General features: G+C 41.9%; 4 protein-coding genes across 4 annotated transcripts; 2 read left to right on the top strand and 2 right to left on the bottom strand.

The window, feature by feature from the left end:
- Positions 1 to 319: 319 nt before the first annotated feature.
- On the bottom strand, positions 320 to 2,831 carry LOC145450847 (uncharacterized). The gene is made up of 5 exons (XM_080329354.1): positions 2,371 to 2,831; positions 2,239 to 2,308; positions 1,763 to 1,936; positions 1,520 to 1,661; positions 320 to 1,458 (listed from the first exon to the last, which is right to left on the bottom strand). Exons 1-3 carry the CDS (start codon positions 2,574 to 2,576, stop codon positions 1,853 to 1,855), a joined length of 360 nt encoding a protein of 119 aa, XP_080185480.1. The 5' UTR covers positions 2,577 to 2,831; the 3' UTR covers positions 320 to 1,458; positions 1,520 to 1,661; positions 1,763 to 1,852.
- Positions 2,832 to 4,006: 1,175 nt separating this feature from the next.
- On the top strand, positions 4,007 to 6,855 carry LOC145449856 (U3 small nucleolar RNA-associated protein 25 homolog). The gene has a single exon (XM_080328300.1). It carries the CDS (start codon positions 4,278 to 4,280, stop codon positions 6,387 to 6,389), a length of 2,112 nt encoding a protein of 703 aa, XP_080184426.1. The 5' UTR covers positions 4,007 to 4,277; the 3' UTR covers positions 6,390 to 6,855.
- A 5-nt stretch (positions 6,856 to 6,860) lies between these two features.
- Positions 6,861 to 7,857, top strand: LOC145449866 (18S rRNA (guanine-N(7))-methyltransferase-like). The gene has a single exon (XM_080328311.1). It carries the CDS (start codon positions 6,873 to 6,875, stop codon positions 7,698 to 7,700), a length of 828 nt encoding a protein of 275 aa, XP_080184437.1. The 5' UTR covers positions 6,861 to 6,872; the 3' UTR covers positions 7,701 to 7,857.
- A 2,427-nt stretch (positions 7,858 to 10,284) lies between these two features.
- Positions 10,285 to 14,422, bottom strand: LOC145449834 (large ribosomal subunit protein mL49-like). The gene is made up of 3 exons (XM_080328275.1): positions 13,589 to 14,422; positions 12,456 to 12,586; positions 10,285 to 10,664 (listed from the first exon to the last, which is right to left on the bottom strand). The coding sequence occupies exons 1-3, from the start codon at positions 13,926 to 13,928 to the stop codon at positions 10,518 to 10,520; spliced, it is 618 nt and encodes a 205-aa protein (XP_080184401.1). The 5' UTR covers positions 13,929 to 14,422; the 3' UTR covers positions 10,285 to 10,517.
- Positions 14,423 to 15,523: the final 1,101 nt, after the last annotated feature.

The raw sequence follows: 15,523 nt of genomic DNA, 5'->3' as shown, positions 1-15,523 counted from the left end.
ATGTATATTTTCAGAATCAGTGCGACAGTAGCTTTCAAATAAGAGCTATAGGATTAGCGATTATGTTGCGTTCAGATTGTTGAACAGTAATTTTCTTCGGGCAAGCAAGCGTGCCGACGGGTGTTGCGTATCTATCCGCACGTTAGTTATCAATAGACAGACGAGACATCATAGTGTCCTATATGGTGTCGACACAAGCAAAACTCACAGCTCAATGAAATTGGTTCACGTCATACTTTACATTTAATCAAAGGCAAATTGACGGTGATTTTTGACCGGCTTGCCGAGCATTAAAGGTCAACTGCATCTTCATGACAACTTTGCGGAATCATGTTCAGAATTTTTTTTCATAACGAAATTACCGACTTTCCGTGTTTCAACTCAATCGGAAATTGCCGTAATTTTGACTGAAAGTTCCAATATTGGCATGTTTACAGAAAAAGCAGAATGTGCATTGTGACGTCAAGTGAGTGACACATATTATCAACACCGGTCACAGCGGCTGTTTGTGTTCTCGGAGTTTTTATTCTAGTCAGTTATGGCCGAGGTTTCCATTGGATCTGATTTGCCAAGTGATATTGAGACTGAGTCCGAGTACTCGGATGTCGAATGTAAGTATCATTTTTGCACGTACTTACAAAATTACCGTTTAAATGCCGTATTGGTTTAGGTGTTGATGCGCTCAATCCCATCGTCAGTGGAACCCCTTGCAGCTTCATATGATGGGTCATAATCAGCCTAGCTTGCTCAGCGCAAGCCGCTCGTCGAGACTACATGGAATACAGTTGTATAGTCTGTAGTGTAATAGCTCGTTTCAGTCCTGTATCTTGATATAAGTTTGTGCTGTAAGGAGGTTCCGAGAGTTACTGACAGAATTGAAGTGTATCACAGAATTGCCATGATTCAATTCAGTGTGTCTGGACGTTGACGTATTGGAGATGTCCTACTATGGATATCAACAGAAATATGGCCGCAGAATAATAACATCAAGATCGATGCATGAATGGGATGAATCTCTGATTCGGTTGCCAAATACTTTTCTCGCACTAATACATTTGTTTTCACTTTTCAGGAAGTTGAAACATACTGCCCACAGAAATTGTGTTCGCTGGGTATGGGGATTCTGTGGCAAAATCCTGCCTGCATGCGTTGCTACTGCTGCCCGAACAAAATTTACGTCAAATTCTTACACAGGATTCCAGTTCAGTAACGCCACATTGTGAATGTACAGTTGTATTCCAAATAATAAACGCATATAACTAATCGACCAAAATAACTACTGTGTCAGGCAGAAAAGCATATCGGGTTTTATGTCGGGCAATAGCTTCTCTCTGCTAATTCTGATTATGCTGCTAGTTAGAGGAGGTGGAACGGTCTCAGCACAATCGCTCAACTCAACAGTTTCTGGTCCAGTTATGATGAGTGCTTGAACTTCTTCGGCAAGCTCATTGCAGTAATCTAGAACAGGCATTAACAATATGACGAAATCTTATGATGCAGGCAGATCACCGGCAGTTACCAAATGTTGAATTTTCAAGGATCATGTGAGCCGCACATTCCCCATCTTTGTACTTCGGGTATTTGACCGCGGTGCTCCTTCTTTCGACATTTTCCGAGTTTTCGAGCAATTTTCATTGAAATGTAGGATTGCCAACTGCATCCTACAAAAAATGCATAATTGATGAGGCTAGTAATTATGCCAAAATCTGATATACGGTAGGTTGTTTTGAATAGCCGAGCCGAGACACTGCAAGGTACCTACCTGGCTTTTTGACTGAATTATGGTTGTAGTGATATAACTTTGGGCAGAAATGATTGAGGAGGGCATTGAATGATTCACTTCCAGCAGTGTTTACATTCGGCGATAGATGGCGTATGTCATTTTCCATTTGCGTGGAGTAGAGAACATCGCAAATCCTTTCGTATGCCAATGAATCTGAAAATGGATTGTCATAATGGTAAACAACAGAATCAAAGATGCTATTCATTGTAACTTAAATTTAGGCCTATATATATATCATGTATATATGCTGAATGGAGCAGTTTGTTTCTTTTTGATACATTCTAGTAGGCTTTTTCATCTTTAAAGGATGTAACGGCATCTACACTACCCGTAAATCAAAATCTGGATTATGAGCAGTTTGTGCAGCCTTTCTTGATTCTCAGTGTGCTACCTAAACCAGACTCTTGTACGTCCGACTCTGATTGACACATTGGACAATGTTGAAAAATGCTCACCAGCTTATTCCTGTCCACAATCACAAATTGGGTCTTGCTATTCTCCAGACATTCCTCTGAATTTGAATGCCTGCAAATCAATATCTTGGTGAAGACTTGGTACAAATATGATTACACTGTTCAAGTACTCACTCTGACTCGCCATCTAACTCTATTGGGTGGAAGCTATCGTCACTTAACAGGGATTGGATATCACTTTCACAGTCTTCATAATCCTCTCCAGCAATAGGATTTGGACAGCGATGAAAAGACACTTTGGGTACCGAATATCGCGTATTCGAGCAACCATACGCGACACAAGATGTACCTCCGTGCCTCATCTTCTTCATACCTTCCATATTGACAATCAAATCCAGTATCAAAGTCAATCCCAACACGAATAACTATCTGTTTACCACACTGAGCTATACCAGGACTTTTACTGTGTCACTCACATGACGTCATTTCATAGCTGAATGATTTCATATCCGTTTTTCAGCTTTTCGATTTATAATTTAAATTACTTGAAAACTATCATGTAATTTCAACTTTTTTTATTTTATACACATTCCTAACCACATAACGTACGAAATAAGGCAAAGTCATTTTTAGGATGCAGTTGACCTTTAAATTTGATGAACTGGGTATCAATCGAAAGCTGACGCGGTACTGCTTGCGAAAATATAAAATTTATTCCGCTCATGGCCCGGGAACCCTCACAATCAGTCCCAAATTATTGTTGAGGAGATTGGCAGTGTGACGCAACAATGCTGTCTGGCGAAATGAGAGAGTAGCTCAAGAGCAAGGATGAGGCTGCGCGGCGAGAGTGGGATCAGCTGGCGTCGCGGCAATGGCATTGTCAGGGATATCTAGTCTATCTAGTGATTCTAGTCTAGATATCCCTTGGCATTGTGCATGTGCATTTGTGCAATCGCGTCGTAGAGAAACGCTGCGCTGTTGATACTTTTTCTATAGGCGCTTCGGTAGAAGCGAGCACACCTTACCAGCCTTTCCTTGACTTGTAAGGGTAGAACTGGGTCCACAGAATGTATAGGGACCTATTTTTTTAGGGGTCTGGAAGAACCGCAGTAAACCTCCCCCGTGACGCTTGTGACAGCGCTGTGGCATTACACCACAGCACTATGTGCCACAAGCGCTCGTAATAGGACCCTTTGTGTCGTAGGACACAAAGCATCCATAAGGTTGCTTCGTTTTCTACCTTTTTCATCAGTTTCGTCAAGGTTCAAACGGTCGGCACAAACAGGCTTTAGAGGGGGCGTCTGCGGCCACTGATCCCTCCGCCACCATGCTTGTGTCTGGGATACTGGCCCGTCGATGCGGTACCAGATCCCGGGGTCGGAATATGAAGGCCTGGCGGCCATACTCTTCCTGGGTTCTTGAGACAGTGATTGGACAGTATTGGTTGTACCGCTAGGGCTTCGCATCGCCCAGCGTCCAACAAAGCGATGAGAGGAATAAATTTTATATTTTCGCAAGCAGTACCGCGTCAGCTTTCGATTGATTATACCCGGTTCATCAAATTTAATGCTCGGCAAGCTGGTCAAAAATCACTGTCAATTTGCCTTTGATTAAATGTAAAGTATGACGTGAACCAATTTCATTGAGCCGTGAGATTTGCTTGGGTCGACACCACTGAGCTAGGACACTATGGTGCCATTCTCCAGCGCCTCTGGTGTCTGGACTCTCTGGAGCGCATGTTTTCTACAGAACCCAGTGAAGCGAAGAGCAGAGCTCAGCTAACACGCGACCAGTTTGTTCGCTTTGGTTGTTGACTTATTTATTGTTGCACTTTGCACGGCGTGTACGACTGCGGCACGGGCATTTATGTATGTTGCTCAAACTTTCGCGAAAACATGTTGGATTTATTCGTGTTCTGTTCACAGTCAGGTATTTAGAATTTTCCGTGTGTATTTACTAATTGCCGCTGAATAATAATCAAGAGTACGCGTCACAGTTCCCACAGCCCCACGAGTTTGAAAGCGTTGTCTTCTCGTTAATGTTGATCACGTCGTTGTTAGATCTCATAAAACGTGAGCGACATGTCAGATCTATCTTCGTCGGAAGACGAGGAAAATCCGTACTCGAGTCTGGTGTCGATGGTCGGATCTCAAAACAAAGCGGATAGTTCTGATTCAGAAACTGATGACGAAATTCAACAGCACAAACGTCGCAAACTCGCTTCCAGTTCGAAGTCAACTACAAATAACGCATCCTCCACACTCGTTGTGGATTCAGCATCAAGCAGTGGGGAGGATTTGGATTCAGAAAGTGAGGAAGATGATAAAAATGATTGCCTGCGTGATGATGAAGATCTGGAGATAGACGGCGAGGGCGATGTAGAACAAATTCCAGAGGTACAAATATATGGTGATTCGGATGATGATGATTGTAATGGTGAAGAAAAATCAACTGCCAATGATAAAACAAACTATTACAAAAGACATTTAGAAGCAAATGTCACAGAATATACAGGATCGATGGAAACTAGCAAATTACAAGTGAAACACAGCATGGAGTGGTCCATCATGGAAAAAATCACATACTCAAGTCGAGTAACAATCCCTGGAACTTACGTGCCCAGTAAAGCGTTACCAAAACGATCAACCGCGGACGAATTTCGCAGCGTGTATCACATCAAGAAAATTTTGATCGACAATTGGAGCAAAATCAACATAGATTTTTGTAAGGGAGATGTGCTTTTCAGCCCGTTGCAACGCGAATTTTTTACCTTAATCAATTCTTACTGTGACGTGAGCTACACTAACGTAGTTGCGTCCGGGCGTAATATGGATATAAAAAAGGCGTACTGCTTGCATGTTGCTAATCATCTGTTACGGTGCAGAGCAAAAGTTCTCTTGCACAATGCTAGACTTAAAAACATGACACCGGAGCAAAGCGAGCAGGCTGAATACAGAGACCAAGGCATCACAAGACCAAGGATATTAATTTTAGTGCCTTTCAGAAGCGCGGCCCTTGAGGTGGTGGATACATTATTGAAACTTCTACAACGTGGCTCAAATTTTGGGGTTGGTGAAAAGAAAAGGTTTTTCGAGGAGTTCGGCAGCGATCCGGATAAAGATACTTCTCTTTCTGAAAAACCAGAAGATTTCCAAGATATTTTCAAAGGAAACACAGACGAACATTTCCGTATAGGCATCGGGCTGCTGCGTAATTCGATACGGCTTTACACACCATTTTACGCTTCAGATATAATCATATCATCACCTCTGGGCATGAGGTCTGTAATTGGGGCTGTCGGAGAGAAGCATTACGAACATGATTTTTTATCATCAATCGAAATGATGATTCTCGACCAGACTGATGTGTTTATGATGCAGAATTGGGAACATGTTTTGCATAACTTCAATCACATAAACATAACGCCGAAAGATTCACACGACGTTGACTTCTCAAGAGTGAGAAACATATCGCTTGATTCGCAGAACAAATTCTACAGACAAAGCATCGTTCTATCTAGCGTCGGTGCTCCGCAGATACAGTCGTTATTCAACAAATTCTGTTTCAACCATCAAGGTTTATTGACGGTTGATCTTTGCAGCGAAAAAGGCAGTATTTGTGCCATCGCGAAACAGCTACCTCAAGTGTTTCACAAACTAACCCCGGATACATTGGTAGATTCGGCGGAAGTAAGGTTTAAATTTTTTGTCGATCGGATATACAAGCAATACAAGGAGTCAAAAATGAAACACATCGTTGTGTTCATACCGCAGTATTTTGATTTTGTGCGTCTGCGAAATTACATGCGGAGAGAATGGAAGGAAGGATCTGGATTGAGTTTCTCTCACATTAGTGACTACAGCACGACCACTGATGTCGGCAAGGCGAAAAGGAAATTCTACACGGGAAAATGTCATATTTTACTGTACACCGAACGATATTACTTTTACAACAGGACTAAAATTCGCGGCATGAAAAATTTGGTATTTTACGAACTGCCTACCTTTCCTCATTTCTACCCTGAGCTGTGTAACATGATGAGAGACTCGGAGGGTAGCGGTACTTCTGCATCCTTGATCGCGTTTTACACCAAATACGATTTTCGTAAATTGTCGGCGATTGTCGGAATGGCGCGCGCCCGTGAAATGTTGTCGTCCGCAAAAGCAGTGCATATGTTTGTTTCAAACTCTTGAACCAATTAGAGCTGGGCTTGATCTGAATCGAGTACTCATCCTATCGATTCAAGTCGAGTAGGGGAGATGATTTTTTCAAGTGCTGAAATTGTGCTCTGCCTTGCATTAAAGGCTAATTATTAACGAGAATTGCAGTTCTGATACTATCTTTCACTGTAGAAGCCTTGAAACCCCAATTGGTTGTATCGCCGCATACGAAACATGTAGCCATGAAATATCTGTGATCAACCCACAGCATTGTCGCAAAGCGCAATGAAACAGGCCTGGTCGAAAAATACCGAATTATTTTCAATGTGCTCTAGACTTACATTAGCCTACATTCTTTGTGATACCATAAAAGGCACATATTTGAACTTTCCGCATCTTTCATACTGTTTTAACGTCACAATGAGTGATAATCGAACCACTCAGGTGTTCAATTGTGCCCAGCCCTAAAACCGATGTGTGTGCCTTTTTACATTTCAGATCTAGTCAAATAGAGGTATGTCTTCGCACAAGCGACCTGAACACCAGGCACCACCGGAGGTGTTTTACAATGACACGGAAGCTCAGAAATACTCTAGCAACTCACGGATGATGGAGATCCAGTCTAAAATGTCCGAGAGAGCCATCGAACTGTTGAATCTACCACCCGACGAACCGTCGCTACTCCTTGATATCGGTTGCGGATCTGGGCTTAGTGGTGAAACAGCCACGGAGCTCGGACATTACTGGGTAGGACTTGATATCAGCAGTTCTATGCTGGACGTCGCCATCGACCGCGAAGTCGAAGGTGGTATGATTTTGGCTGACGCCGGACAAGGGTTGTGTTTTAAGCCTGGAACGTTTGACGGCGTCATAAGCGTGTCTGCTATTCAATGGCTGTGCTATTCCAATTCCAGAGCTCAAAATCCGGCAAAAAGACTATACGCTTTCTTCTCAACGTTATACTCCGCGATGAGGCACGGCACAAGAGCCGTGTTTCAGTTGTACCCAGAAAATCCAAGTCAATTAGAGCTTATTACGTTACAAGCGACGCGCGCCGGATTTTCAGGCGGTGTTGTGATCGACTATCCTGAAAGCACAAAGGCTAAAAAAATATTCTTGTGTTTATTTTGCGGTGTTACGGCTCCACAAATGCCCAGAGGTTTGGGTGCTGCTGACAGCGCGTCTGCTCATGTCGCGTACAGTAGCGAGCGTCTGACTTATAAGCAGTTACGTGGAAAGAGCGTGAAGAAATCAAGAGAGTGGATTATCGAAAAGAAGAAACGGGCGAAGGCTCCAAAACCCAACACTAAATATACGGGCAGGAAGAGGAGACCGAAATTTTAGTAAGTTCGGTTGGGAATCTGTTGGCAGGAATTCATGTTCCGCAAATGTCTGGTGGAGGGGCTATTAGAATCAACGGCTCTCTGATACAAGCCCATGTGGTCCAGGCTAGGAATGAAATTTACGGTACACGATGCATGACATGTACCATGCATGTTCAGTAGGGTTGTCCATAATTTGCAAAATCTTACAAATCTTCGGTTGTAATGTCTTATTCGATAGATTATTGATAAAAAACGACACTGAGCCTGAAAGAAGCTCACAGAAAGGCCGTTAAGATTTCGTGCAAAGCGTTTGAAAGTAGCTGCCGAAGAATGGGCGTGCCACCGACCATAGAACGGCGAGAAGACTAGTAATCAAGAAACCACGGCTCTTGATTGGATAATCGGCTATGCTTCAATGACCACGTCAGCAGCAGCTTGCTGATTAGGTGAACAAGGAGTCTGCTACTGGCGGCGATTCTGAAAGCGCATTGTATATAGGTTGACAGATAATGATTTAGGATTGATTAAGGGTATGTTGAGGTACGAAATACATGATGAACAAATAACAGCTGCTTCACAAAAACGTCTAAAGCATGACTGCTTTATTGTGAAAGAAACCGCCGTAGCCTATATGCCTTGTTTTCAACGAGGGAAAGCATAGGCCAGTGGTTCCCAACCTTTTTCGACCCATCGCCCCCTTTTCAAGGTCAACACCGATCATCGCCCCCCAAATTTTGTGCACCGATAATTGGGCATACAGACTGTAATCACCGGCGGGTTGACTAGAAAAAAAAAAAAAAAAAGGTCATCTTTCTCCGCTCAGAGCTGAAAATAACGTTTTTTCGCTCCGCATTGCTAGGTGGATGACTAAAAAAAAAAAAAAAAAAAAAAAAAGGTCAGCCGTTTTACGCGTCATCGCCCCCCTATCGCCCCCTTCGCTATTTTCGCCCCCCGTCGCCCCCTTCGTCATTTTCGCCCCCCTAGATCGCCAAATCGCCCCCTGGGGGGCGATATCGCCCACGTTGGGAACCACTGGCATAGGCGCTTATGCAAGTGGCGACGGATTCCTAGTTTCAGGAATAATATATCATTATTGAATACAAAGATAAAGCTTAACAATGACACTATAAGTTAGGTGATCTTATTGGGCTCAGGTTGCAGTACATAGTTGAAGTTTTGAATGCTCTAGCGATCGGCTGAATCAGACGGTTAGGCTTAGCACTCATCAGATGTTTGCAGCAAATTGAATTCACTTGTAAATGTTTTCAAAGTCCCCAATGATGTCGCAGAAACGAGGTTTAAATGCAAGCACAGGCCCTGCTTGATATGATATGTAAACTATGCTGGATACTATGCACTATGCAGCATTGTCTGTGTTTACCTTTACAGCCCTTTTCTGCGCGATTATTAAGGAATTTGACATATCATATCCAGCATATTATGTGCTTACTTTTACGCCTCTTTTCTGCGTCATCATCAAGGACTCTGACAACACTTGCAAGTGAATGCAGTTTGATGCAAGCATCTGACAAGTGCCAAGCATAACCCGCTGATTCAGCCGACCCTTAGAGCTTTCAAAACTTCAACTATGTACTACAACCTGAGCCCAATGAGATCACACAAACTATAGTGTCATTGTTAAGCTTTATTTTTGTATTCAATAATGATATATTATTTCTGAAACTAGGAATCCGTCGCCACTTGCATAAGCGCCTATGCTTTCCCTCGTTGAAAACAAGGCATATCGGCTACGGCGGTTTCTTTCACAATAAAGCAGTCATGCTTTAGACGTTTTTGTGAAGCAGCTGTTGTTTGTTCATCATGTATTTCGTACCTCAACATACCCTTAATCAATCCTTAATCATTATCTGTCAACCTATATACAATGCGCTTTCAGAATCGCCGCCAGTTGTAGACTCCTTGTTCACGTAATCACCAAGCTGCTGCTGACGTGGTCATTGAAGCATAGCCGATTATCCAATCAAGAGCCGTGGATTCTTGATTACTAGTCTTCTCGCCGTTCTATGGTCGGTGGCACGCCCATTCTTCGGCAGCTACTTTCAAACGCTTTGCACGAAATCTTAACGGCCTTTCTGTGAGCTTCTTTCAGGCTCAGTGTCGTTTTTTATCAATAATCTATCGAATAAGACATTACAACCGAGGATTTGTAAGATTTTCCAAATTATGGACAACCCTAATGTTCAGTTGGACAGCTCTGTGGACAGTTCGATACTTGTCCGCGAAAATTCCGTATACTGTGACTGATAATAATTGATGGCCAATCATGCTGATCTCTTAAATCGGAATGTGTCTGTTAAGTGTTACTGCCCTTTGGTAACCTTGTAGCTGCAATCAATTTTCAACATTTGTGTATTTTGAACACCGGTATGCTGAAAAGGTTGCCAACCCCTGATCTAATTGACGGATTTCTGTTTGGAAATCACATTCCTCCTCTCTGTGACACGATATGTTTGATCACCACGCCAGAATATCTGACAGAAGAAGAATTGATTGTTTGTATTTTTGAAAGACAGCTGGAAAATGTCTCTATGACAAATTCCTTAGTGCAACTGTAATGAATTGACTCAAATCGTTTGTGTTGAAAACAGTTTGTATTTTTCAAAGCAACAATCGGAGGATACCATATGGCCAATAAATGAGTATTAATATGGAAATGATTTCGAGTGTACTGTCACAAGCATTCCTTGATCTACTGCAACTGCTGCCGCATTTGGTATGTCCAAGAATGCCGTCCACCATTGGAATTCGTCCACTACAAACCTTCCATCCTTTCCAACTATTTGAACATTGTCGTCGTTTGTTGTTGGTCAAACGTTCAAAACCCTTGGTTGTATAGATATCTCTCTATTATGTCCTTGTGCATTCCTTTCACCCATATCGTTTGTGTCGCCTCGTTGACGCGAGTCGCTGGGTCAAATTTTTCGTATGGTCGAAGCGCCTCGATCAGTTCCTTTTCAAGAGCCTGAAAAAGTGATTACTTATAAAGTACTTTTTTTCAACTCGCATTAGTTGAAGTTATTAGGATTCCAGACTATTTCGAATTGAGTTTTAAGATTATTTGACAAAATCAGCCCTGCAATACTTGAAGTAGGTTTATATTAGGGATAGTGCGAACCCCTGAAAACCTATGATGTCATATTGCTAATTCCAACCCTACATTTCAGTGCAGTGATATATTAATGTACACGTTACCTAGCGACGACTCGGCCACAACGCTGAAGTAAACCTACATGCTGACTTTTCAAACGTCACCAAATGTGTCCACTGGAAAAATCAAATGCTATAATAATCCCATAAAATCATTATTTTCCGTTGCTTCATCAACAATTTCGACGAGGACATACAAGGGAATAGCCTATAAGCTTACGCCGTAACGGTCTAGGCCGGACCTGACAACGTATTTGGCGTCTGACTATTGATACATTGATATTGAGCAGAGTGTAAAACTGGTTCTTATACTTGCTACCGAAATTACCCCATTAACAAGATATATAGTAGGCAACACTTCAATCGCACGGATTAGGTTTTTAAGATAGGCTACAACAAACATATTAAATCAAGATGGTTCCCGTACGCCTGCTAGATTTTTACATCAGACAACAAGGCCTTCTTTATATCAATTTCATGGAGTGGTTGAGTAAGCATCATTCGCTGACTGTCAACATATAGTGTAGTTTGTTCTTGCTGTTGTGTGATTGCGGGTCAAGCTCACAGCAGAGAGAGTCACTGAATAATCACAAACGGAAAGCTAAATATTTCGAGCAAACTTAAGTAACAAAGCAAGTAAAATTTTTGAGATTAGTAAGGTGCATGCTTGTTTAGTGTGTTAATGACGTGAAAAATTGCAATATATGAAAAAGGTTCACAGTGCAGAACCTACCAAGGTTCGTTTGTGAACGTAAAATCTGAACTCCTGAGAACGCAAACCTCATCTTCCATCATTAGTTTATATCATACATGAGTCTGAATAAATATGCAATAGACCGTCGATTTTATACAATCCGAGAATATAGACCATGTGATGTGATATCATTCCATATAGAACAGGAGAGAAGGGGTCAGAACTCTGCAGTAGAGAATTTAAAAGAACATTGTATCTACGATGCAATTATTGATAATAAATGTTCTCTTCAATTCTATTGCTATTTGCTGACGAGTGTCAACCAAAATAATTTGGGTCTACTTCTAATTAAGGGTCAACGATAGGGCTGGGCACAATGATTCGAATCTGAATCGGGCACCTATTTTATTGATTTGAGTCCAGTAGCATAAGACGATTTTTTCGAGTACTGAAATTATGCGCTTCTCGCCACCGAAAGTCAATTTATCAACGAGAATTATAGTTTTGATATATATTTTTACTGTTGAAGCCTTGAAACATTGATTGGCATACGAAAAATATAGTACAAAGCTACGAAGGTTTCTGGACGTGGCACATTTCCGAAATCACGATTATCCCACAGCATTGTCACCAAGTGGAGTGAAATCGATATGGCCGCAAAAATACCAATAATGTATCATTTTTGAGATGGATAACAGACATCATATTCTTTGTGGTGGCATAAACGGTACATATTTGAACTTTGACATATTAAATTCTGTAATGACATCATAATGAGTGATACTCGACTCGAAGCATAATACGTGATTCAGAATCGAAGCACTCAGGTACTCGATTTTGCCCAGCCCTATCCAAAGATGACCGCTTTGACCACCCTTGCGAACGAGGCCATAGATTACGCAGAGCACCAACCTTGATGTCCCCTTCGATATGCTTCACATACGTCAGCCATCTTTGGGAGTTTTTTGGCTTTTTCTCTTCAAATATCGTGAAGACATGGTACTTGTTTCTGCGGATGAAGTATGGCTTGTCTGGTACGGTGCCTGAAAAACAACATTTGATCAGGTTGCATGGAAAGGCAAACAGTGGGGTGTATCTAGTTTGTGAATGTTGACAACTATAGTCGAGTAGCATCAATAGAGCAATTCAAAAAAATATTTTTCAACTTTCCTCAATTCAGGGTTGTAACCAAGTCACAAGGTTCCGAGTCACAGTGTTTTAAGTCGAGTCATGTTCAGTTCAATCCACTTTTTCCAAGTTCTTTGCTCGGGTGTTATAGAATGGCACGCATTCATAAAATAGTAATTACCTTACTTTCTGGCCCTATTTTCAAGTATCAGAACTGATAGACGAAATACCAATAATGTGGTAACTTTATTTTTCTTCAGAGTTACAATGAAATGGTCATCCTAGTCTCGAGTCATGCACAATGACTCAAGTGATTTTCCGTATTTTTAAAAATGAGTCAAGTCATCACAAAATCGCGAGTCGGAGTCGAGTCATTACAACCCTGCCTCAATTCCAACCTGTAGAAGCGAAGCTATAGGAGTGTAAAAATATTATACAGAAATGATTGATCTCAACTCCTACCACGACATTGATGCTACTCAAGTAGATTTTTGAATTATTTCCTGGTGTAGTCGAGATTGTTTCCAACATTGAAGCTAATAAAGCCCTTGATGGAGTCAAAATAGTTGCCAACATTGCAGCTACCCTAGTAGAATAATTAAATATTTCAGGGTAGATTCAAGATAGTAGCTGGCATTGGTGCTATTCAACTAAAATAATAACATATGGCCAGGCAGAGTCGAGATAGTTGCCAACACTGATGCTACTCAAGTAGAATAGTTGGAGACTAGAGCTGAGCAAAGTTATGATAAATGAATTTCTAGTGACAAGGAGCATACAATTTCAGCAAAAAATCATCCCCAACTACATTAATATTCAGTTCAAATTCGCGTGCTCAATTCATTGCGCCCAGACCTGTTGATGACGTTGATAAAATAGATACCTCTGCACTGTAACAGTACACATCGAATTCTTACTTGATGGCGCAACCCATCCGCTCGGTGTTGGGTACGACTCGTGCTGGGGTGGAAACGGAATCCTGGACGGGGGAAAGAGTCTCTCCACCCACTTGAAATCTGCTTTGGAAACCGAGTACTCAAGGCTTCCATCGGCGCTAGTTATGTGTTCAGTGTTGTCAACGATATTGGTATTCTCTGCAGTGGAATCGAATGAGTATCTGACGTATCTTGTCTTCAGTGCCAGTCTTCGTAAGAGGAAGGTGTGCGCTAAGCGCTGTACTGTGACTGGCATATTCATATTATGTTGTATTAGCTGACACAGAGGAGCAAAATAGCAAAACCCGCACAATTTGCACATGCGATGCCTACAGAACTGACCTCAAATCCTCGACGTCAATCATTCACGGATGACCGATCTGGAAGCTAAACAACCAGTGAGCACGGCTTTACATTCACGAATTTTGCAAAACTCGATTTGAATTTGGACATTGGGGCCATTACTAGATTCATTTTCAATTCCCATGCTAGTTTTGAGCATGATATGAAATGAATTCGGGATCTTAAGTTGCGCTCAAATCCGGAACATAGGGTAGCCAAAAAATCACCCAGGTTTGTATCTCTTGTACTCTGTTGGTCCATCGTCGTTGGTCGTTGAGTTATATTTTTTCATCTGAACAAGTCACACACAATGTCCAATGCGATAAGACACAATGCGATGTAATGAACATATAGGAGGATGTCTAGCGACTCGCAGTTGCGATCTTTTTAATCTAACATCCCCCTGGGCCTTTACCTCGGAATCAATAGCTTACAAGTACAACACACTCGCGTCCACGTCGTCCAAATATCATATCAGCGACCGAAAAGATCATCGCTCCATCAAATATGCCGAACCTGATGTGTGTAACAGTATCTCGCCGGTCATACGACAGTCGACGAGCATGATGTCCACATTCAAGTAGAAATATAAGCAATTACTAAATGAAAACTAGTCCATCCTCAAGATTACCAGATCACGACCTGACATATCGATCTCGCGTTCCATGGCATGCCACCCCATTTCTTGTCGCTTGCTTTTTTCTATACTATCTTATTTACTTTTCATTCAGTGCGCATGCCTCCTATTTACGTCGTCTACGCCAGTGGTTCCCAACCTTTTTCGACTCATCGCCCCCTTTTGAAGCTCAACACCGATCATCGCCCCCCAAATATTGGGAACCGAAAAATGGGCATACAAACTGGGATACCCGACGAGTTGACTAATAAAAAAGATCAACTTTTCGGCTCGACCTCGAAATTACACTTTCACAGCTGAGATGACTAAAAAATGTCATTTCTCCAACTTGACATGCATGCACAACATTTTTGTGCAGAATTCGAACCCTGCAAAACCGTGCGATACGGCTGATCTCATCTGTACCTTTACGTACCAATTTATCGCCTTACTACCGTAAGCATCGAATTTTGCGAGTTGATGAACTATATCGCTTCGAAGTATCAAAAGTTGTTCACAAATATTTTTCCAATAGTCTGCCTCCTGTGTTTGATGACTTTTTCATACCTGCTAAACATGTCCATTCCCATTACACGAGATCCTCGTCTAAAGGAAACATCTACTTACCCCCACCCAATAGCAACCTAACTAAGAGATCTATCGACTACTCGGGACCTATCATCTGGAATGCATTACCACCACATATCCGTGAATTGCCTTATAATAGATTCAAAAAAGCCCTACTTGATCACCTCTTGTCGTTACACTAACACTGTTGCCCTACCTCGCCCAGACATTGCTTCATTGATCATTTGCCACCATTGTTTAATTTTTTTTTCTATTTTCCTTTAACTAAACATTTCTTTACAGCCAGTCTGTTCAGAGTCAAGTGTACCTGTTTGATGCTGGTGTGATCAGACTAGATGACCTTCACGGTCTTATCGATCATTCCTATCTAA

Source organism: Botryllus schlosseri, chromosome 11 (assembly GCF_051294905.1).
Source record: "Botryllus schlosseri isolate E-star chromosome 11, Bs_hap1, whole genome shotgun sequence".
Taxonomy (NCBI): domain Eukaryota; kingdom Metazoa; phylum Chordata; class Ascidiacea; order Stolidobranchia; family Styelidae; genus Botryllus; species Botryllus schlosseri.
The sequence above is the reverse complement of the archived record's forward strand: the minus strand, read 5'-3'. Positions and strand labels throughout refer to the sequence as shown.

Bases quoted from the DNA above. Each gene is read 5' to 3' on its own strand.
- LOC145450847 (XM_080329354.1), bottom strand. From the start codon at position 2,576: ATGGAAGGTATGAAGAAGATGAGGCACGGAGGTACATCTTGTGTCGCG. The intron at 2,309-2,370 runs GTGAGTACTTGA...ATTGATTTGCAG, and splicing joins GAGTTAGATGGCGAGTCAGA to GCATTCAAATTCAGAGGAAT. The intron at 1,937-2,238 runs GTGAGCATTTTT...ATCCATTTTCAG, and splicing joins TTGTGGACAGGAATAAGCTG to ATTCATTGGCATACGAAAGG.
- LOC145449856 (XM_080328300.1), top strand. From the start codon at position 4,278: ATGTCAGATCTATCTTCGTCGGAAGACGAGGAAAATCCGTACTCGAGT.
- LOC145449866 (XM_080328311.1), top strand. From the start codon at position 6,873: ATGTCTTCGCACAAGCGACCTGAACACCAGGCACCACCGGAGGTGTTT.
- LOC145449834 (XM_080328275.1), bottom strand. From the start codon at position 13,928: ATGTGCAAATTGTGCGGGTTTTGCTATTTTGCTCCTCTGTGTCAGCTA. The intron at 12,587-13,588 runs GTAAGAATTCGA...GTTGTTTTTCAG, and splicing joins CGGATGGGTTGCGCCATCAA to GCACCGTACCAGACAAGCCA. The intron at 10,665-12,455 runs GTTGGTGCTCTG...TCACTTTTTCAG, and splicing joins ATATCGAAGGGGACATCAAG to GCTCTTGAAAAGGAACTGAT.